The following is a 22,545-nucleotide window of genomic DNA, read 5'->3' as shown; positions in this document are numbered from 1 at the left end:
TGTGGAAACATTCAGTTAACCTGATGGATAATGGTGATACTTCCCGACTTTTCCCCAGTTACATCACCCTTTAGATACTAACTTCACAATGATGTAGTTAATGGTTTTAAAAATAAATCAATCAATCTCAATTAAAGACTTTAGGCAATTGTCATTTGAATGACCTCAAACCAAAACATTTGTTACAACTAGAAACAAATTTCAGTTCACTTTCCTAGTTTATTATTTCTGAAGGATACAGTGCAGACATTACAACATTCACTTTAGTTTAAAACTCAGACTCTAAAACATTTCATTAGATGTTAAATACATAAAGTAAAAAGTCAAAATTGTGTTAATCAGTGTGTAACACTGACAGTTCATAACTGAAAGCTACAAGCCAAAAACAAAAGCAGCTGCCACCTCTATAAGCCAAGGTATCAGAGCAACAGTTCACTGGCAGTTACTACAGGAGACATCAATTTCTTCACATTAACACCAATTCAGCTCAGCTTGAACACCCAAATATTTGAAGACAAAACTATGGAGGCATGTCAAATATATAAGCAAACATATAGAGAGCCAAGTTGGAAAATGTCACAACCAGTTTGCCATTTGCTGAATATTGCAAAAGCACAAAAAAAACTTTGCCCAGCTTGGAAAGCAAGACAACTCAGTTACCCCATTTCAAGAGCTCCATGATCAAAAACTTGCATGAAGACGGCTATGGTGAGATCAAAATTGTGAAATGGAGAGTTTTTAATTAAAAAGAAAACGCTACCTACTTCAGCTATTGACCTTTTGGATAAAACTTAAAACAATTAACAATCAAGCATCATCTTGATACTAAAATTCTCAATCCAATTTTAAAACCTCTCCAGGGTTTTGCATCCTTCCTATATCTACAACATCCTTCAGCCTCATAACTAGAATAGCTGCATGCCTCTAATACTGGCTTTGTGCCTCACCAAATCTAAATGCTGCACCAATGGCTATGTCTTGAAGTCCTAGGCTCTAGAATTCCCTCCCTAAATCTCTACAGCACCTCTTTCTCACTTCCTTCCTTTGAGACATTCCAGGAAACATACTACTTTGAGCTAACGCTTGGTCTGTCATAACTTGATTATGAGCACTGTTGTGAAGCATTTTGGGATACTTCATTAAATTAATGGCACTGTGTAGGTCAGTGCAGTTGTTGACTCAACTGAACAATATTCATGAACAAAATTATTCATCTCCAGATCAAAAGAAAAGTGATGTTTTTGCATGACCTCCCACGGTGCTGCAAAAAAGAGTCATGGAAAATCTGGGAATGTGGAATTCCATAAAGGAATAAAATAAATCAGAAGCTTTACAAGATACATTTTATGTGCTAGAGATACTTAAAGTTATGCAACATCCAATGGTGTGTTGGAAAAGTGGGGAACTTTGCAACCAAGAAACAATTTGCCAGAAAAAAAACCTAAGTTTTTAGTATAGCTTGGAACACAAAATTGCACAACAGCCTGATAGTTTGCAGCTTCAAAACTCCTAATCTCAATCAGGGCAGCTAATGGTTGTACCATAAATCTTTCAAGCTGCTGGTTACACAGGAACGTGTGCAACAATCTGGCAGCCGAATTGCCAGTCTCACAAACGCAACGTATTTGTTAGCTTCATATGATCAACTTTTCCTTCCATACTGGGCACTGAATTATATGTGATCTGGACAAGTGGTCAATAATAAGCTGCCTTTACCATCCCAAACAAAACACTTCCGACACAGTCATTGCCATCATTCTGGACTTAATCCACAAGGTGTAAAGAAGTACAGAACTACAATGCTGAACAGTTCCAGTGTACTAAATTTGAAATACACGTATAAAAGGTGGTTTCTGGTTGTTGATACTTAACTGCAGAGGAGTTCAGAATAGATGTTCAGTTAATTAATTTTAAGTATACAGAAATTAACAATTCTTTCAAAGGCACATAAAAGATCAACTTAAAATAAAATGCTTACTAAATGGTAGGCACCTCTTTTTCATCTCAGTCTGCTGTTGATTTAAAAAAAAATACTGCTTGGTTCTTCAGCACTCAAAACTAGGAGCATTGAATTTTAAAAGAATATTATTGGAAATCCAGTGGATTTTCACTGTACTGATGCATTGAATGGACTGCTAAATACATGATTTTGATTATCACGCGACAGATTCACAATTTTTACTGAAGCCATCAGGGCAACAAAAGGGGAGAGAAAGCTGAAAATGGTACCCTTTACAAATCTCAAAACATTAGAAACTGGAACGTTAAAACAAAAAAACTCTGATGAAATGACAACTTAATGTGTTAATGTGCAGATTTATACAAATCTGAAAAATGTGTTGCTGGAAAAGTACAGGTCAGGCAGCATCCAAGGAGCAGAAGAATCGATGTTTCGGGCATAAGCCCTTCTTCAGGAATCCCTGCTCAGTTATGCCAAAAACGTCAATTCTCCTGCTCCTTGGATGCTGCCTGACCTGCTGCGCTTTTCCAGCAACACATTTTTCAGCTCTGATCTCCAGCATCTGCAGTCCTCACTTTCTCCCAGATTTATACAAATGTGTATATTTAAACCACAGAGCAGCCAAGTTAAAAGGTCAAAACCAGTATGAAAAATAAACTATAAACAGCACTATATATTGTTAAATCTTCAAAAATCAATTACTACATCAAGCTTGTTCGGCAGATTGGAACTTTAACTCAATGCAATTAGTGCATGCACGTCTCATTCCAGGGATCACAGCTGGTTATTCAAAATAAATTAACAAAACAAAAGAAGAAAACAAGTTTTCTTAGTGGGTTCTTTTCACCCAGAGTTTAAAATCAAGGAATTTAGAGCATCAGCAGTATTTCTCTTCATTTCTAAACTATTTACTGTCCTGTAAATAAGCAGTAACCTGGATTCCTGCACAGGGTACCTGAACGACATGCCCAGAGGAACAGGCCAGCTTAGCAGCAAAATACCAACATGGGCTGCACATCCCAGAGCAACGGCACCATAGATGCACTACCAATAATGGAACAAAAACTTTTTTGATTTTCAATATTTCTGTAACAAATTTATTCAAGACTCAATAAAATGACCTATCGATGTAGATAAGCGTGCCAGTAGAAGCTTAAATCAGTTTACTAGTGGCAGCACTTTGCATCTAACCTTACATCTAACATCCAGCCTTCTTACTGAACCACAGTTTGCATTTCTGTATTGCCAACTAGTGTGCTGGCTATTCATCCCATACCTCATGACAACCTTTTGCTGTCACACTGGAGGCACAGCCTTCAGTTATCGAATCTCTCTAAATCCTTCCAAAGCTTATCTGCCTAGCTACAACTTTTTTTAAGCTTTTCACTATCCCTTCAACCAACTTACTCAACTCTAACCTCCAAAAAAAAAGGCAAGTGCTTCAGGTTATCTTACTACAATAAAAAAATGCAAATTCTTTGTAACCATGATTAAATGCCAGTAATATCTTCACTTAAAGTTTTCTTTATTATTTTTGTCACATTGTAAAATATATGTAAACTGGTAAAAGCATCATTCTTTGTTCCCTTTCAAGTCTTTCTTCACTGTGATGGTTTTATGACTGTGTCCAGAATAAGTCCATGCTGTCCTGTTCCAAACTTGTCCCAGAGAGTCAGGCTAACCTGTTAGTTCACAAGGAATACAATGTCTGTATATATTGTCCGTGCATGAAATTGGTCTTAAGCATCTTTGAATACTAAAACTCTGGTGAACCCTTAAAATTATAATTCCAATGTAATACTAATTAATGGACATAATTTAAATAAGCATTTGCATTTCTCTCTCACGATGGCCCTCAGAATATTGCAGCATGCTAAAACAAATTTGGTCCAGTGTCAGAATTGGAGATAAGATCACATGAGAGTGATTACATATTTAGTGGTTTTGGGGAGCAAATGAGTTTCAGAAAAGCTTAAGAAAGCCTTGAGAAGAACTAACTTTGCGGATTTGAATACCTTCAATTACTGTACCTTGTGGACATTAGAAGCTTGTAATCTGGTCTAGATCACATGGTAGAAAACACCTTTCAAAAGCACCTAAAGAACCAGTGCATAAGCACATTGATTTTAACTTCAAACAGCCTGTCTTTATGCGTTTTCAAATGCTTTTAAGCTGGCCTCAAATGAAAATACTAGTGTGGAATATCTATAAATACAACCTATTAATAATTCTTCCCTTTAACAAGTCCAACATGAAAAACGTATCAAAACAAATTCCATGAGTCATACTGCACATGCATGTTAAACAGAATTCCACCTCTAATATGCACCTTTAGATTTCTCATTTAAAAAGGGGTTAGAGGCCCCAAAAACCAACAGCCTGAAATGTGATTCTACAGTTTCACTAAAAATTCAAATCATATGGCCAGAAATAAATATTTAAAATTTGTAAGGACAACTATCTGCAAATTGATGAAAGTAGTGACTGGTCACTGATCAATGACGGCCATCCATCCAGATCTTACACATTTTCAGTGACATAAGAAAACCTTTGCAGCAGACTTGAACTTCCGAAAAACAAAAAGGGAGAGAAACCACAACTGAAAGAGAGTTGTAGTGGAATAGGGCTGGTTTATGAAGGATTAGCAACATAGCCACTCTACTTCACTATGATCATTTCAATTACCACTATCATTTTCTATTCAAATGCTCAATTCACAACTTTTCAAATAAGAATAGGCCACATTGTTTACAACCTTTAGGTAACCATTTCTCAGATGAAATACACCATTAAAACAAATCTGCAATGAAATTAAAATGGAGTTTATCGCATATGGACCATCTCTTCCAGGAAAGGGGTCTTCATGCAGCCGGTACAAAGTTGGTCCATCCAGAGTGGCGCTTCATGTTGCAAAGGAGTCCGTCTTGGATAGAAGGTGTAGTTGGTGTCATAGTTTAACAGACAACTGATGGATGACATGTAGATGTCAGAGAATCTGCACAGCCTTCGCGAAAAATAGGTGGGGTTATGATAGGTCCTGAAGATGCTCCCGAACTGGGGATTGAATAAATTCTTGGTCAGAGACCTAAAACAAGATTAGAACAAAAACAAACTTATATAGTAACTTCTGAGAAGCTGATACATCATCTTATTGCAATGTTTCCCAGCCATCTTTCATCCCTCAGTTTTAAAACCAAGTCAGAACCCGGTTTTCTTTTAACAAAATCAGACATCTGTGATGATTCTGTTAATGATGACCATTAGGTCTGACACACTGGATTGCCAGTTTCATTGACTGGGAGAATCCCACTAACCTTACTGTCCACAGAATGTTACAAGAGATAAAATAATTTATTTTCAAATCATTTGTACACATTTTTGATTTTTTTGGATATGTTTCATGATTCAATGAAATGGTGGTTAATCTGCACCCTTTCTATGTCCACCCTCTTTGTATTTGATGATGTTGAGGATTTTAGAACCAATCAGAACATGTTGTAAATACACAATGCTGCACTTGTGGAGGAAGAAATTGAGTTAACATTTCAGGCAACATTTCTAATGCAAGAGGTCAAAGAACAAGTTGCAATGTCAAGGTAGATCGGTGGGTTTCTGGGGTGGGGGTGAAGTGGGGAGGCAGAAGAAATAAAAAAAAGGGAAGGGAAAGAAAGATAGAGACAGAGGACTTTTAAGGCTTGTATCAGATTACCATCAACAGCTGGCACTGGGGGAGGAAATTGAAATCAAGAAAGAACTTATGATCTGAAATTGGAGATTCCCAGTATTTATATCAACCCTCAATATCCTTGGCTAGTTAAAATCTAATAGCCAAATCTCAGATGCGCTAACAGTGCCATTTCTTTGGAATTCCCTTTTATCATATGTAATGCTCAGGTATTTGGCTCTTCACCAGTTGAGGAACCAGAGGATGAAGCACAGTGTGCCAGAATGGACTAAGGAATCTTAGACAATGGCCTTTCAGGCAAGTTAGAACAACTGTTTTCCCAAAAATTTGACAGCTTATTCATGAAATCCTCGGAATAAACCAATTCAGCAGCGCCTGGATTACTGAAATTTTTGATATGCAACATTTTTAAAAAAAAGATAAAAACCAATATGGCATTTCTGAAACTACAAAATAAACACTCCAATTCTCAATTGGAAAAAAAGTATCCAATATGTCACACAGACCAGCACGGTCTTGGGTTGAATCTCTGATTGTTGCTCTGTAGGGCTCAAAATAATTTCCCCACCTCAGGATTTCTTGAGAACTTTTGTTTTTAAATTGAGCTTATTTTTCACTTCAACTCCTTAATTTGATGATGCAGTCACAGGCCAACAATTTTTTCTATACTAATTTTGATGTTGTAGTGGGGGTTGGACTGAAGTAGAATTAGAAAAATTCAAATCAACATCCCTAATCATCACTGGTCCAATAAACTTAAAAACACAATATACATGAAAACATTAATTTCTAGACACCACACCATGTAAATTGGCACAAGATAACAGGCATAAATTTAGTAACAACTGCTTTTTTTACCCCCTTATAAAACAAACTGACTCTTTCAAACAAAACAAAGTATCCTAAACTGGAGAGGTCACAGTTAAGGCAATGCAAGTTTGTCATTAGCACAGCAGTAATTCATCGCTTGACTGATGCTTTGAGATGTGACAACAATAGTTATGAAATAAAAACTTTTCAATAGGGAAAAACAAATGATATAATTATAAGTTGTCATTGCAATCACACACCTCATTGCATTTCGCCCCAGACAGCAGGTCAACTCCTGCGACTTTAATCTAGAGACTGACTCTAGATTAATTTGCAAGGAATTTATTACCTTAGTTTTTCTGTTCCAACTAGGAGACTGTTTTCTCCCCTTTGAAAAACTACTTCTGACCCACATTCCACACCATTCCCCCAGTTTCCCTCTTTGGAGTCTCATGTCCTTTCCAGATCCTCTGCCTCATTCCTTAGACTTGGTACTCTCACTCATGGACATCTATCCCTCATCTCTATGGCCTTGTTGGTCAGCCTCACTCCATGTTCTAGCTTCCACATTCTCTAGTTTTGCTAACTGCTAGTCAGTTTGCTTCTTCAACAAGTTTGGTAGTTAACAGTCAATCATTTAACTGGTTCATTCTCAATGGCAAATGTCTCTATCGATCAGCATTCCCCTCAAATACACAACCATTTTCTCCCCTTTACTTGGCAATTCTTATGCATTGACCTGATAAGTAGAAGATGAAAAGCTTTGACAAACTGTAATTTTTCATCAATAAATTTAAAAACAAATTTTGCAAATTTGGGAATCTTTAGAAGTGTTCACTTAATGATTCAGGACTCTCTCCTGCACCAATTTAAAATTGTCTTTATGGTTTTCACCAGTTCTCGATTGCCACCAGCCAGTCAAATAGGATTCACTAAATGAAACGGCAGTCATATGAGTCACACTCACCGCTACAACATAAGCGATAAACCCACCAGATGGTGAGCTTTCATCTTTGTGGTGCAAGATGCATATATATTAATACCAGCAAAGCATGTTCATTGTTGTTTTGTTGCACTGACTTGCTCTCATTCTGAATGTTGATTTTCATCCACAGATTGGAGTGCTTCATTGACAAACCTTTTCACTTTAGCCTGTCCTCTTTCAGACGAAGCCACAAACATACATCAGTTTGCAGTGCATCTTAATTGTTTCCTCAGTATAAAGTCAATTACACTAGTTATACTTGCAGAGCTCCATACTTTTGTTTAAAAATTATCTTGTGCAAAATGCTTGTGTTTTTTCCCCAATATTACAGCAAAATTACAACACAATACATTACATTAATTCTTGTCTCTCCTTTATCCATTCATTGAGCACTTGTTTAGACTCAGCATCCCGATATACCTGCGGATACAAGATACTGTGATATATTACAGAAATATGCTAAATCTTAATTTTCTTTCAATTACTACTCTGGTCAAGTAGAAATAATCCATTACTATGGGAACACAGTTCAAAAGTGAAGAATTATCTCTGGGAATGTGGAAGTAATTTAAATTAAAACAGAAGCAAAACAACTGCAGATCCTGGGTATCTGAAACAAAAACAAAAATTGCTGGAAAAGCTCAGCAGGTCTGGCAGCATCTGTGCAGGGAAATCAGAGTTAACATTTCAGGACCAGTGACCCTTCCTCAGAATTTCTCTAATGAGCTTTTACAACAATTTGTTTTTGTTAGTAATCTAAATTACATGTGTGCTGAGTTTACGATCCCCCTGCACTAAAAACAAAATTATCCAATAAATTAAGCAAAAAGAAGTGATATTTAGTGTCAAAGAAAAGTTAGATTAGTTGATGACAGTTCCAGATTGTTAGCAGTTTGGAACAGAACAGTCAGTGCAGTTTTCAAACTAATGTAACTTCTAGAGACCAGAAAGCAACTTTTGTTCAACAATCTGAGCATCATTCTAGAATGTTCTGGCCAACTTAACAGTTCATTAAGAATCCAGTGTCATCACTGAATATATTTGCCTCACAGCATGAAAATGATCAGACAAGCCTTTCAACTGAAGCAGATAGGACAAGTAGCACGGTCAGTATTAACCCATCAGCAAGAACAACAGGAATAAGTGTGAATTAGAGTGTACAAGAGTAGAGGTATCAAATCTGAAGAAAGTAGAAATCTTTGAAAGGAATGAAATTACTTCAGAATGCGATGAGCTTGCAGACCAGCAAGTTTCACTAGAACTGGGATATTGCAGGAGTATTGACATTACCTGCAGCCTCTCTAGAAGTCCTGTTAGGACCTGTAGCCAAGTCAGCCCATGTGTAAACTGCTCAGTGTTAATGATACTGATTTCTGCATCCAATTCTGGTACGATTGCTCCTGTTCTCCAGCCATGTCGAAGCATTAGGTCCTATTGATCAAGAAAGGCAAATGTAAAATCTACCCATTTTGAATTGCAGTTATTGCGTCTTTCTGTCTAAACCCAAATCACATGAGGAAAGGTGGATAATTGATTGATAGTACATCCCACAGGACCAGGAAGACTCTCAACAACTTAACATTTCAACGTGTGTTCTCCCTGATTATTAGACCATTGACACAGGTTGATAGGATTCAATATCAAATAAAAAAAGGAGCTACAGTGGGACTGTACCAGCCAGGCTGAAGGGGTGTCAGATTCAATCCTTCATCTATATTGGATTAGTGTATTCAGCTATACAGACAAATCTATTTTTCCTCTAGAATGTTTTGATGCCATACAGTTACTTTGAAAATAAAAATCGACAGGCCATTCAATCCCAATCCTGTCATTCTTGTAGAAGAACAGTCCCCATGTTGGCACTGAGGTCAAACAACTCAAATGGCTTCTCATAACTAAACATGGAAGAACGGTGCAGTTATCAGCAGAGCTTTTAGTTTTCAAAGGCTCTTCTACATTAGTGTCCATTCAAAACTTTGACTTTCTTCAACAAATAAGTAGTACTTAAGTTCAGAATGACCTTGTGATAAAATCCTAGGCTTGTCCTAGTCATGGGAAAATATAAAATAACTCATACTTTTATCCCTCAGGGGTTCTTGGCCCTATACCACAATGTGGGTCAGTGGTTAGCACTGCTGCCTCACAGCATCAGGGTCCTAGGTTTGATTCCAGCCTTAGGTGACTGTGTTGGAGTTTGCACATTCTCCATGTCTGCGTGGGTTTCCTCCAGGTGCTCCAGTTTCCTCCCACAGTCCAAAGATGTGCAGGTTAGATTAGATTACAGTGTGGAAACAGGCCCTTCGGCCCAACAAGTCCACACCGACCCGCCGAAGCACAACCCACCCAGACCCATTCCCCCACATTTACCCCTTCACCTAACATTACGGGCAATTTACCATGGCCAATTCACCTAACCTGCACATTTTTGGATTGTGGGAGGAAACCCACGCAGACACGGGGAGAACGTGCAAACTCCACACAGTCGCCTGAGGCGGGAATTGAACCTGGGTTTCTGGCGCTGTGAGTCTGCAGTGCTAGCCACTGTGCCACCATGCTGCCCATAAAGGTTAGGGGAATTGGCCATGCTAAATTGACTAATGCACCTAACACTATGGGCAGAGGGAAATGGGTCTGGTTGGGGTTACTCTTTGCAAGGTTAGTGTGGACTTGTTGGGTCGAAGAGCCTGCTTTCACACTGTAGGGAATCTAATGTCACCTCTGCCTTGGAAAATTCACCCATGGCCAGATTTAGAACCAAATAAGACTTTTTCCAGCAGGTCAAACTATTTATTCAGTCAAATTGTGTAAAGTGTTATTTCTAGGACAGACAGACAGAGAAACAAACCAAATTCATGTAAACAGTTACATGGTCCTTCAAACACTATTGGTTATTCACTGAAACATTGCTGGTGCATTTTTCATTCCAAAAATGGCAAGGCTTTGCACTGAAAGTCTATCTGTGATGCAAAAGTCAATTTATTGAGCTCTATCAATTGACAGAACTTGCTAATAGCCTTTTACCACTCATTATTTTTGTGGACAAATCAGGTGTTCAATTTTTTCCATAGAATCTTCTAATCTCCGAATACGATAGGAGATGGATATTGAAGAGATTCTCTTTGATTACCCAATAAGTGAGAGTTACATAGCTAAAGCTTCAATTCCCAGTTGAGAATCTATCACCTCTTCCTTGAGCCTTCATAACTAAGCATATACTTTGCTCAACTTCAAATAATTGCCGCAGAGTTTTAACCAAACACATCTAAATGCTCATGACATGGAAATAATTTATTTCTTTACACAGTTCTAAACTGCCTCCCTTTCAAAGAACAACTATTTCATATACCCAACTTCGGCCATGACTTGTGCAAACTCTGCCAAACCGAAACCCAAAAGCTTTTGCCAAGTTAAGGGGCATTCACCCCAAATCCAAGAGAAGAAAAAAATAATTTGACTTTCAAAACTGTGTACTTTGAAGAGTTGCAAAAACAAATTCCCATCGGCAACCAAGAAGGACCTCTTCCCTGCCTTATCTTTAAAGAAAAATCCACCACATTTACAGAAATACTGAAACCATGCTGGGACCAGTGCCAAGTAAACCGAATAACCAGGGCTGTAGAATGGGTTTTAATCCAAGTAAAGGTGGTGTGGCGGGGAATGGTTGTCAGGAGAGGGGGGGGGGGGGGGGGGGGGGTGGGGGGGAAAGAGAGAAAATGTAGGCTTAAAGCAAGAGGACATGACCGCATTGCAAGGCAGCAATGTGGATAACAATACTCTCAGGAGTGGGACGGGAAGGGATGATGCATATAGAGAAAAGCTCAAGAAAAGGGGCAGAAAAGATAAGATAAAATCAATAGCTATTTACTCAAAAATATGGAGTATTCAAAACAAAATAAATTAATGCCATAAATCCAGGTTAATGGATATAATCTTACAACCAATACACAGACGTGTTTACAAGGAGACCAAAGCGAGAAACTTAAACATTCAAGATAGGACTTCAAAAGGATAGGCAGGAAGGAAAAGGTGTGGTGAGATAGCATTGTTAGTACAGAGATGGAATAAGTACAATAGCAAGATCAGAAGTTGAAGAATCCAAATAGGTGGCAGTAAGAAATTTTTTTAAAAAAAGGGGAAGATGACACTGGTAAGAGTAGTTTAAAATCAGTCCCTAATAGTAGTTATTATAGTGGGACAGAAAATAAATCAGGAAGATCAAGGGCATGTTAAAAAAAAAAGGTAATGTAGATTACAATAGTCACACATTGTTGTAAGGAGGAACAGTGTGTTGTAGATCCAACCAGGAATCAGGCTATTTGGATCTGGTGATTTGTAATGATGCAGGCTTAATAAATCATGACCAACTAAAAGATCTGTTAGGAAACAGTGACCATAATGTGGTAGAATTTAGCATTTAGTTGGGAAGGGAAGAAGTTGGGGCAGAAACAATGTTAAGCTTAAACAAGAGCAAATACAAAAGGAATAAGAGCAGAGTTATCTGGAGTGGACTGGGAAAGGTATTTAGCAGCAAGATAGCTAAGGGACCATTGCAGATACTTAACAGTTCAAAGCTTAAACAAAACAGCAAAAGATAGAAGCCAGAGGACAAAAGAAGGATTCGAAGAAGGGAAATGAAGGGTAATACTAAATTGAAAGAAAAATCATATACAATGTGACAAAAGGTCAGTGATAAACCAGAGGATTTAAAAAAAGTTTGAAAAGCCAGCAAAAAAGAACTTTTGGGGTAAACTTGCAGGAAATAAAAGATATTCAGCATCAGCTTTTTAAAATAAGTAAAAAAGGAAGAGAAAAACTAAAGTTAATGTGGAGTCCTTAGGAGAATGGAGGCTGAGGAAATAGTAATGATGGAGTTCTAGGAAATGGCCCTGGCATTGTATACATAAGTACAATATAATCAAAGTAGAACACATTTATGGCATCTGAAATTTCGAAATAAGTCGAGGAGCAAATAGAAAGTAAAGAAAAACTAAATAATTACCATGAGAAAAATTAACACCGAGTCTAATGGGGCTAAAAACTTGAGCCCCCTGGACCCGACAGGGTGAAACTAGGATATTTTTAAAAAAGCAGCTACAGACATAGTTGATGCACTGACAGTAATCTTTCAAGAATCCTTTAGATTCTGGAAAAGTCCCAATACATTGAAAAACTGGGAAAGCAAAAAAAAAAAACTTACTTAAAACAGGGAAGGAGACAAAAAAAAAAATGACCAGTTAGCTTAACACCCTGTTATTTAGAAGATGTTAGAGTCTATTATAAAAGGATGCACATTTAGAAATACACAATATATGATCCAGCAGAGTCAGCACCACTTCATGAGGGGGAAACCATGCCTGACAAGTTATTAGAATTCTTTGAGAAGGTAACAAGTAGGATAGATAAATGGGGAAGTAATGGATCTAATTAATATGGATTTTCAGAAGGCATTTATAAATGCACTGTTATTAAGGAGACTAAACATACAAGAGCCCACAGTGTAGGAGATAGTATATTGGCACGGACGTAGGACTAGAGACAACGACTGGGGTAAGAATGGCAATCTTAACTAACGGAGTGCCACAAGGAACAGTGGTGGAACCACAAGTATTCACAATATAAATTAATGATTTGGAGGAGGAAAGTGAATAGACTATAGCCAAATTTCCAGATCACAAAAATAGGTGAGAAGGCAGCAGGGAGTTGACAAGGAGTCTATAGCGTGATTATAGTCAGGTTAAGCCAGTAGGCAAATACTTGGCAGACAGAACATGTGAGGTCATGGACTTTGACAGGAAGAATAGAGAAGCTGGATATTACTTAATACGAGAAAGACTGCAGAAAGTTACAGCACTAAAAGGGATTAGTGTGTCCTCCTACAAAAATCAGAAAAGGCCAGCTCACATGTCAGCATGTAACAGTAAAGGCAAATGGAATGTTGGCTTTACTTCAAAAACAAAAAGGGAAGAGAGAGTATAAAATGTATGAAGATTGTGCTAAAAGCTATAAAAGCCTACAAATTATGTCACAGGTGGCAGACACTGAATGGTTTTCCTCCCCTTATCCAAGGAAAGTTTAGTAGCATTAGAGGCAGTTCAGAGAAGGTTCACTTGAATGATGAAGGGCTTTTGCCCGAAACGTCGATTTTACTGCTCCTCGGATGCTGCCTGAACTGCTGTGCTTTTCCAGCACCACTCTAATCTAGTCACTTGACTGATTCTAGGTATGGAGGGACAATCATGAAGAGAGGCTGAATACGTTGGACCTGTACACATTGGAAGTTTGAGAATGGGGTCAACATTATTGAAACATACAAGATTCTTGAGATATTTGTTGGGGTACATATGGAAAGGTTGTTTCTTCTTGTGGGAGAGTCTGGGTCCACAGAATATAATCTCAGAAATAAGATGTTGCCCATTTAAGGCAGGGATGAGGAAAACATTCTTCTCTCAATGGAACGAATGGCCTACTTATGCTCCTATATCTTATGGTCTCAAGTTAATAATTAAGCCCCTTCTGACCTAACAGACTAAAAACCCACAATCCACTAGTTCAAATCCAAACTCTGAAATAAATGCCCTTAACACATTTGATAAATCACACATTATATCAGAATGAATTGAAAACCCTGGACAAAAGAAATAGCAAGATGAGCAAAGTCACCATAGTCCCAGAGGGCCATAAGGCTGCTGGCTCTCTCTCTCTCTCTGATGGTGGTTTAACTGGACAGTCACCAGGCCTCAGGCCCTTTGCAAGGCTGAGTAAGTTGGAACTTCACAGTAACCTTAGCCAATGTGGGAGCTGAGCCCATACTGTTGGCATCACTCTGCACCACAAGCCAGCCATCCAGCCAACTGAGACGATTAACTCCCTGTAGCAACAGTTGGTATGTATATAGCCTTATCTAGCACGAACCTACAGTTATTGACAATAGATTACAGCACTTAAGTTTCCCACACATGCTGCTACCCTCAAGAGTCATTGCCACATTGATCTACACTATATATGATCAAAACAGATCAAGTACATTGGACTTCATAAAATGTCTGAATTTCTCACCAGACATACCGTGATTTCTTATTTGAATATATTTGGGATGGTTTTTCCTATGTTTAGTCTGCCTGACATTACACTTTTAAAATTTTGATCCAGCATGGGATCAAATCAATCAATAGAACTTGGGTCATTTTCTTGGTTCTCACTGGCAACTGAGAACTTTCACTGTTAACATTTAAATATTTATCTTCCATAGTTGCCCATGTTACTCATCTCTAGGTCAATCATGGTTCAATACCTCCTGCATATAATTTATTGGAAAAAAGTTTTTTTTTTAAAAACATAAAAAAGGTTCAAAACAGTGTTAATACTTACAATAGCTGTCAAATAAGCCAAAAATACAAAACAGCAGCTTTACATCGAAATTAAAATTTATGTCCCAAACTGGAGATGACAAGCAGTTTCTAACAAATTATCTGTCTGCTATTAGCGTATGACAAACATAACAGTCAGTATTTATTCCTTAAATAAATACACTCAGGGAATACCTTAGCCAAAAATCAATAAATCAGTCAGGCATTTTATTTGCATCTGCAAACAGAAAACATCCAAAATGAAACATTTCCAATAAGTATCACCAGTTATAGACCAAAAGAATAACTTCGGTTTCACTCATGATTTTCCATTTTGAGAGCTGCCAGTAATTTGCAAATCACTACACAAATTCTATTCAGACTCAAGCTCAGAGATACAAATTGTACTTACTGCCAGGTCACTGTACAGATGGTCACCAAAATAAAGCACCTTGGATCCACCCCAGCCTGTCAGTCGTAGAAACTCAAATAGGTTTCCCTGCAGATCAAGAACAGACAGATGAGTAATTTGAGGGAACATTAGTGGGATAGTGGTGTTTGGTCTCAGAGGTTATGCTGAGGTTTTCAGGACTTCAAATGGATTCTTAGAATAGCAATTGACCAGAGAAAAGCACAAAGTGGCAGTTATGAAATACTAAGAGAATCCACAACACTGGCATATATAATGTTGGATCACCCTTCCCAAACTGCCATATGAACTTTTTATCTTCAATACATTATAGGTACTTTCGAGACAAATTCTTCTTTAAGTCCTGTAAGAATTAAACATGGGTAGCGTACTGCTAACAGATTCAATAGACATCGATTACAAATCCTTGTATGTACATACACTACAATAGCAGACATTGCTAAATTTGGGCTAAAACTGAGCAGTTTCCTTACAAACTAACACTTGGAGTAAGTGAGGACTGCAGATGCTGGAGATCAGAGTCAAAACATATGGTGCTGGAAAAGCACAGCCGGTCAGGAATCTTGATGAAAAACTTATGCTCGAAACGTCAACTCGCCTGTTCATTCCTGACTGGCTGTGCTTTTCCAGCACCACACTTTTAGAAACTGTAACACATCCCTCTGCTTCATACCTCAAGTAGTGCTAGTAGGATGGAGAATTAAAGCTTTATGCCATCAGGTCACATGCCATGACACAAATGGTAATATCTTTAGTATGTCTCCAAGTTTATTGCATATTAGCTGAGTCACATAACAGATGATGAGTCCAACAAGATAAAAAGTACAACATTACTTCCTGTACACAAAGCAAGGCAAATCCAACCCAGCCAATTACCATCCATCAGTCCACTCTCAATCATCAATACACAGTCAGTGGAAGGGGTCACTAGCAGTGCAAACAAGCAGCATTAGTAAAAACTTGTTGTGATACTTAGTTTGGGTCCTGACAAGATACCTCTTCTGACCTCATTACAGCCCCACCCCCACTAAAAAAAAAGAGATAGAAGTGGGGCTCTTTGCCAGTAATTGTATAATGTTCAGTGTCATCCACAGATTCTGAAGCAGTTCATGCCAAAACACGTCAAGACTTGGACAATATCCAGGCTTGGGCAGTCAAATGGCAAGCAACAGATGTATTTGCAGAAGTCCAGGCAATGACCATCTTTAATAAGTAAGAACCTAAGCATTGCCCCTTGATATTCAATGGTATTTCCATCTTGGTATCCTCTACTATCAACATCCTGGGGTTTACTATGGATCAGAACTGAAATAGCCATGCAAATATTGTGGCTACAAGAACAGGTCAGAGGATAGGAGTACTACATTGAGCAACTCACTTCCCAACTCCCAAAGCCTGTCCAACATCTACAAGTCAAGTCTGGAATTGAATACAATTATTTCTGACTTGCCTACATTGAAGCATGGCTTCAAGAACACTCAAGAAACTTGACATCACCCAGGACAAAGCTCAATTGGCACCACATCCAAAGACATTCACATTCTCCATCCTGACGCACAGCAGCAACACTGTACACCACTTACATAGAAAAATGTCGAAAATAGGAGCAGGAATAAGCCATTCAGCTCTTTAAGCCTTCACCACCATTCAATATGGTCATGGTTGATCATCCAGTTCCACACCTTGTTCCAACTTTCTCACCATATGTTTTGATTCCTTTAGCCCAAAGAAATATATCTGACTGCTTCTTAAAAGCATTCAGTTTTTTAGCTTCAATTGCTTTCTGTGGTAGAGAATTCCACAGGCTCACCATTCTCTGGGTGAAGTAATTTCTCCTTATCTCAGGCCTAAATATCCTTAGGTTGTGACCCCTGGCTGTGGACCTTCCTGTCATCAGAAACAAACATTCTTTCTGCATTTACTGTCGTCAAGTCCTATTAGAATTTTATAGGTTTGCAGTTTTCTCTACTTAACCCATGGAAAGATATTACCATAAAGGGCATCCAATCAAGACTCACCAGACTTATTCCCAAAACACAGTGGGGCTATCTTACAAAGACACATTGAGGAGCACTGAATAATCTCCTTATCTCAAATGATGAGAGTCCAAATTAATCCAGTCTGAAGAATTACGATAAACTTAGAAAGGGGGCGGTGCATTGAGACCTGCATATCTTTATAGACCAGTTGCTGAAAGCAAGCATCTAGGTACAGTATATGGTGATGAAAGCAAAATGTTACATTGGCCTTCATAGCAAGGAGGTTGGAGTACAGGAGCAGGAATGTCTTGCTGCAGTTGTACAGGGCCTTGGTGAGACCACAGTTTGAACACGGTGTACAGTTTTAGTCTCTTTGCCTGAGAAGGATGTCCTGATTGTGGAAGGAGTGCTATGAAGGTTTAGCAGATTGATTCCTGGGATGGGATGATTAACCTATAAAAGCTACAAAAAAGTGAATAACCTCACACTTATCCACATTATACTACTAAACCTGCCGTGCATTTGCCCACTCACTCAACTTGTCAAATCAGAGCGAAGCATCTCTGCATCCTCCTCAGTTCATCTTCCTACCCAGTATGGTGTCGTCTGCAAACTTTGAGATATTACATTTGCAGTTCCTCGTTACTATATATTGTAAATAACGCGGCTCAAGTCCCTGCACTTCAGGAAAAATCCATTTCTTCCTACTGTTTCCCATCAACCAGCTCTCCACTCATGTCAGTACACTACCCAATCCCATGTCCTTTCATGTAAAATGAAAGTGCAAGATGCACTGCAGAAATGCAAAGACTCCTCAGACAGCACTTGCCAAATCAAGGACCACTAGCATCTGAAAGGAAGGGCACCTAGGGATACCATCACCTGCAAGCTCCTATTGAAAACACTGACCATACTTGGAAATAGATCATCCATTTCTTCAGTGTGCAGGGTCAAAATCCCAGAACTCCTTCCCTAATGGCAACTTGGGGTATACCTATCGCAAATGGACCCCAGCAGTAGATTCCCACTATTTTGTCAAGGGTAACTGGGAAGGGTGTAAAATGCTGGCTCAGCCAGCAAAGCCCATGTCTAATAATGAATGACACTTACTGAAAAACAAACATTCTCTTTTGAATATTACAACAAATAAAAAAAACAAACAATTCAAACCAATATTAAAACAACCCTCTAATTACATAAATAAAAACTAAAGCTATAAAGGAAAATATTATTAATAATAACCATAAAAGCTCAGCAAAACAAAACAAATCACTTTATCATCAAGCGCACAAGTTTATATATATTCATACGTTCATAGTTTCTCCACTCTGGATATCAAATCCATTACATAGAATTGCCATGCCTTATAAAGACACTTATTAGTATGGCAGACAAAGTAGTCCAAAAATGGATGCCAAGTCTTACAGAAATTCTCAGTTTTATGGCGCAACATACTCGTAAGAAAGTCCAAGGGGATGTGCTCTATGCCTAGGTTATGGTAGCCCCAGGGGATTTTCCAATACCCACCCTAACAGAATGTTCTTTCCAGCACAAAAAATGAGGATACTGAAAAGCCTTTTTTTCTCTGATGAAAGAGAATTAACAAAGCCAAGAAGTGGAGACACAAGGCCCATCTGCACCTCGGCCCCCAAGGCATTCTCTATTTTGCCTACCACACCACTCCAGTACGCCCGCAGTCTGTGACAGGACCAAATTTAAAGTGCCCACGCTCACTTTACATTTAGGACACATTGGAGATGCTCCCACTTTAAATTTAGCGAGGTGGTATGGGGCCAGATGGACCCTGTGGAGCATCTTAAATTGCAAGGCGTGGGTCCTGATGCAAACAGAGATCCTTCTTACATTTCCCCAAGAGATCTTCCTATATCGCAGAAGAGATCTCAACGTCCAACTCCCTCTCCCATACCTTACCGAGCCGTTCGGTCTCATCATCTATTAGAGGGTCCCTTTGACAAGCGCTGCTAACAGATAATGGCCTCAGCATTCAACACCCTCTTCTCCAGGTTAGACCTATAGGGATCAGTTAGAAGTGTGGTCTATTTTTGTATGAAGTTTCTAATTTGAAAGAAATGAGAGAGGTCCCTACTAGGCAATTCATATTCCAAGCCAACTGGTCAAAATGTCTCCTCTGACTAAGTCACCCAGGCAAGACATGCCCCTAGCTGCCCATAGTTTAAACCCAGAGTCCATCATCCCTGGCTGAAAGCCTGGCGTACCAATTATGGGTGTCAAAAATGATGTTTTGGCAATATTGCCCTCACCCTGTTGCATTGTCCTCCATGCCTTAACAGTATGGATGGCTATTGGCTATGGCAATATCCTTTAATTGTTCTCATTTTGTCTAAGAACAACTGACTAATAAGGGGGCATCTTGCCCGAGATGTTTTGATATCCAACCAAATTGAGTGAAGGTCCTCCTGGGCCCAAACATTCACATAAGATAGTAATGAGCTTTTTGATAGCTGGTAGGCCCACTCCTTCTAGTCTGTAAGGTAACTGAAACTTAGTCAATTTAATAAAAGGGGCTGCTTGCAGTACCAGATAAAAGAACTAAACCAGTCTAAATACTTGCTTTGTAAAAAGCAGAGGATGCATTCACATAGGATACAACAGGTGGGGCAGAATGTTCATTTTAAAGAAGATGATCCAACCTAACCAAGTGATTGGAAGTGCCTCCAATCTATGAAAGTCCTGCTTAATTCTGTCTAATAAATAGACAAAATTGGCTTTGAACAGCCAATCAAAACAGGAGTAATAAATAGACCTAAGTAGAGAAGGCCCTCCTGCGACCTGAAACCGAGATCCACCCTCAGGATCAGGCACTCTTGGGGGACCACCCATTGCCTCGGACTTAGCAAAATCGATCTTCTAATCAGAGAAGCCAAATAGATTGATGCATTGTATCAGGTGTAGCACTGGGACTGTTGGCTTTGATAAGACAAGAACATTATCCATATACAGTGCGATCTTATGGGAATTCATCCCTACTTATGGAACAGTTATATTGGGATCCCTGCGTATCGCCTCCCGCCAGCAGTCCGATCACCAATGCGAAAAGCAATGGTGACGAGGGTTAGCCCTGTCAACTGCCCCCACAAATATGAAAATTGCTTGACCATACACAATAGTGAGGACTGCGGCAAGAGGATCACTACACAAAACCTCCACCCACCTGATGAAGTTTCTCCCAGGCCAAACCACTTCAAAAAGAATGAAAAAGATATGGCCACTCGATCCTGTCAAAAGCTTATTCTGCATCTAAGGAGATCACTAATCCCTGTACAGATCGCGGTTGACATACTTGGATCAAGTAATCTGATGACATGATCTGTCGATCTGACCTTTTAAGGAGGACCAGACAGGGTTCATAATGGTGGTGGGCAGTACAGTTTCTAGCCTTAATGTCAATGTCAGAGTCTTGGATAGGATTTTGAAGTCAACATTCAAGAGTGAAATGGGTCTATAGCAAGCACAGTCCTCCGGGGCCTTTCCTGTTTTAAGAACAAGAGAGATGGTCACCTCTCAGAAGTGGTGGGAGGCGGCGACGACTACGTGAGTTAAACATACTGAGCATCGGCCCTGACAATACATTTATAAATTCCTTATAGAACTCACTGGGTAGCCAGTCAGGACTCCGCCTTTCCATTCTGGGGCTGCCTCAGAGCTTCCTGCATCTTTTGTCTGACAATGGGGCATTGAGGAGAGACTCTTGTTCAGGCATCACTTCTGAACAGTCCAAATTCTTTAAAAACAAAAAGACTCCATCCTAACCCACCCACTCCCACAGCTTTCAGTTTGTATAATTCAGTACAATTTTTGGAATGCTGCATTACTCCTTTCAGAATCCTAGGTCAAATTTCCAGCGTCCTCCCTGGTCAAGGTAATGACTCAGGGACACCTTTTCCTAGCAAGGTTTATCCCCACACTCAAAACAGCCTTTGACTTGCAAATGTAAGCTCCCTCTTGGCTGCCCGTGTGAGCATGGAGTTCAGCGTAGACCAAAGCGCTGTGATCCTCAGCAGTTTAACCAGCGAGGGCCTGTCAAAGTATGCCTTTTCAGCTACTTTCAGACATGCCTCGAGCAAGCGTTGCTGCTCACCTGGCTGAATAGGAAATAACCAACCCCCTAGCGTAGGCTTTAGCTGTTTCCCAAAGAATGGATGGGCTACTGGCAGAGCCTGAATTAATATCTAAAAGCCCGGAACTCAAAAGAATTCAATAAACTTGCAATCCTGGATGGTGAAGGGGTCCAGTTGCCAGTGCCTAGAGCCTCCCACTGTATCCTTATTCTTAAGGAAGAAATACACTGGGGCGTGATTGGATATAGTGATATTGCCAATTGTACATGGCACCACCGAGCCCAGATATGCTGCGGGGGACAGAACACGATAAATCCTGGTATGGCATTTAAGTGGGTTTGAAAAGAACGTGAAGTCCCTGACAGTTGGTTGAAGGTGCCTCCAAAAACCTACCAACCTCAATTCAACACACAGATCCCTTTAATTGTTGAGATCACAAAGAAGATATCGGCAGGCCTTTGAACAATCTGTCGACCATAGGGTCTATGAGACAATTGAAATAATATGCTGAGATGCATGGTTAACCAGTCTAGAAAGTGTGTCAAGTATTTAAGGGGGTGGGCTGGGTGACAGTAAACATTTAACAATATATTCTTCCCCATGTATCAAAGCTTTAAAGGATTACAAATTTACCAAGTATCTTTAATGTACTCTAATACCTTAAATTGAGATTCTAACTAAAATGGCCACACCTCTTCTACTCCTATTGAAAAAAGGATGAAAAATAAACCAGTCATACCCATTCTGTTGCAGCTTCAAATGCTCTGCACCATCCAAGTGTGTTTCTTGTAATAAGACAACATCCACCCTCTCCCTTTTAAGGCTGGAAAATATCTTCTTTCTCTTGACAGGTAAATGACTCCCCTTAATATTCCAGGTGCACCACTTAACCTTCCATAGCACATCTAGACTCCAGAGAGGAAGAACCCAAACTACAGAACACTGAGCTTTAATGCAAAAGAATCCACAAAACCCAAGAACCCCACAGACTAAAATACTATAGCCAACAAATCTGCAAAGCTTACAAAACTAATGTACAACAAAAACAGGGGGGGAAAAAAAAACCATCACCAAAGGAACTGATTGGAGGAATTTACCCCCCATTCAAAAGGGAGGTACCTACACATCCTACAACACTATGGGCAGCACGGTGGCACAGTGGTTAGCACTGCTGCCTCACAGCGCCAGAGACCCAGGTTCAATTCCCACCTCAGGCGACTGACTGTGTGGAGTTTGCACGTTCTCCCAGT

General features: G+C 39.3%; 1 protein-coding gene across 1 annotated transcript in view; it reads right to left on the bottom strand.

Annotated features, from left to right (window-relative positions):
• Window positions 1–199: 199 nt before the first annotated feature.
• The window catches only part of LOC122558914 (5'-nucleotidase domain-containing protein 2-like), a 63,520-nt gene continuing 41,174 nt past the window's right edge, over window positions 200–22,545 (bottom strand). The window contains exons 11-14 of the mRNA XM_087994201.1: window positions 15,199–15,285; window positions 8,731–8,871; window positions 7,796–7,860; window positions 200–5,045 (exon numbers count right to left, since the gene is read on the bottom strand). Of these exons, the coding sequence (XP_087850327.1) occupies window positions 4,784–5,045; window positions 7,796–7,860; window positions 8,731–8,871; window positions 15,199–15,285 (555 nt within the window). The 3' untranslated portion in view covers window positions 200–4,783. The remainder of the gene's footprint in view (window positions 5,046–7,795; window positions 7,861–8,730; window positions 8,872–15,198; window positions 15,286–22,545) is intronic.

Source organism: Chiloscyllium plagiosum, unplaced genomic scaffold (genome assembly GCF_037043375.1).
Source record: "Chiloscyllium plagiosum isolate Xiang-an unplaced genomic scaffold, Cpla_swu_hap1 HiC_scaffold_14, whole genome shotgun sequence".
Lineage (NCBI taxonomy): Eukaryota > Metazoa > Chordata > Chondrichthyes > Orectolobiformes > Hemiscylliidae > Chiloscyllium > Chiloscyllium plagiosum.
The sequence above is the reverse complement of the archived record's forward strand: the minus strand, read 5'-3'. Positions and strand labels throughout refer to the sequence as shown.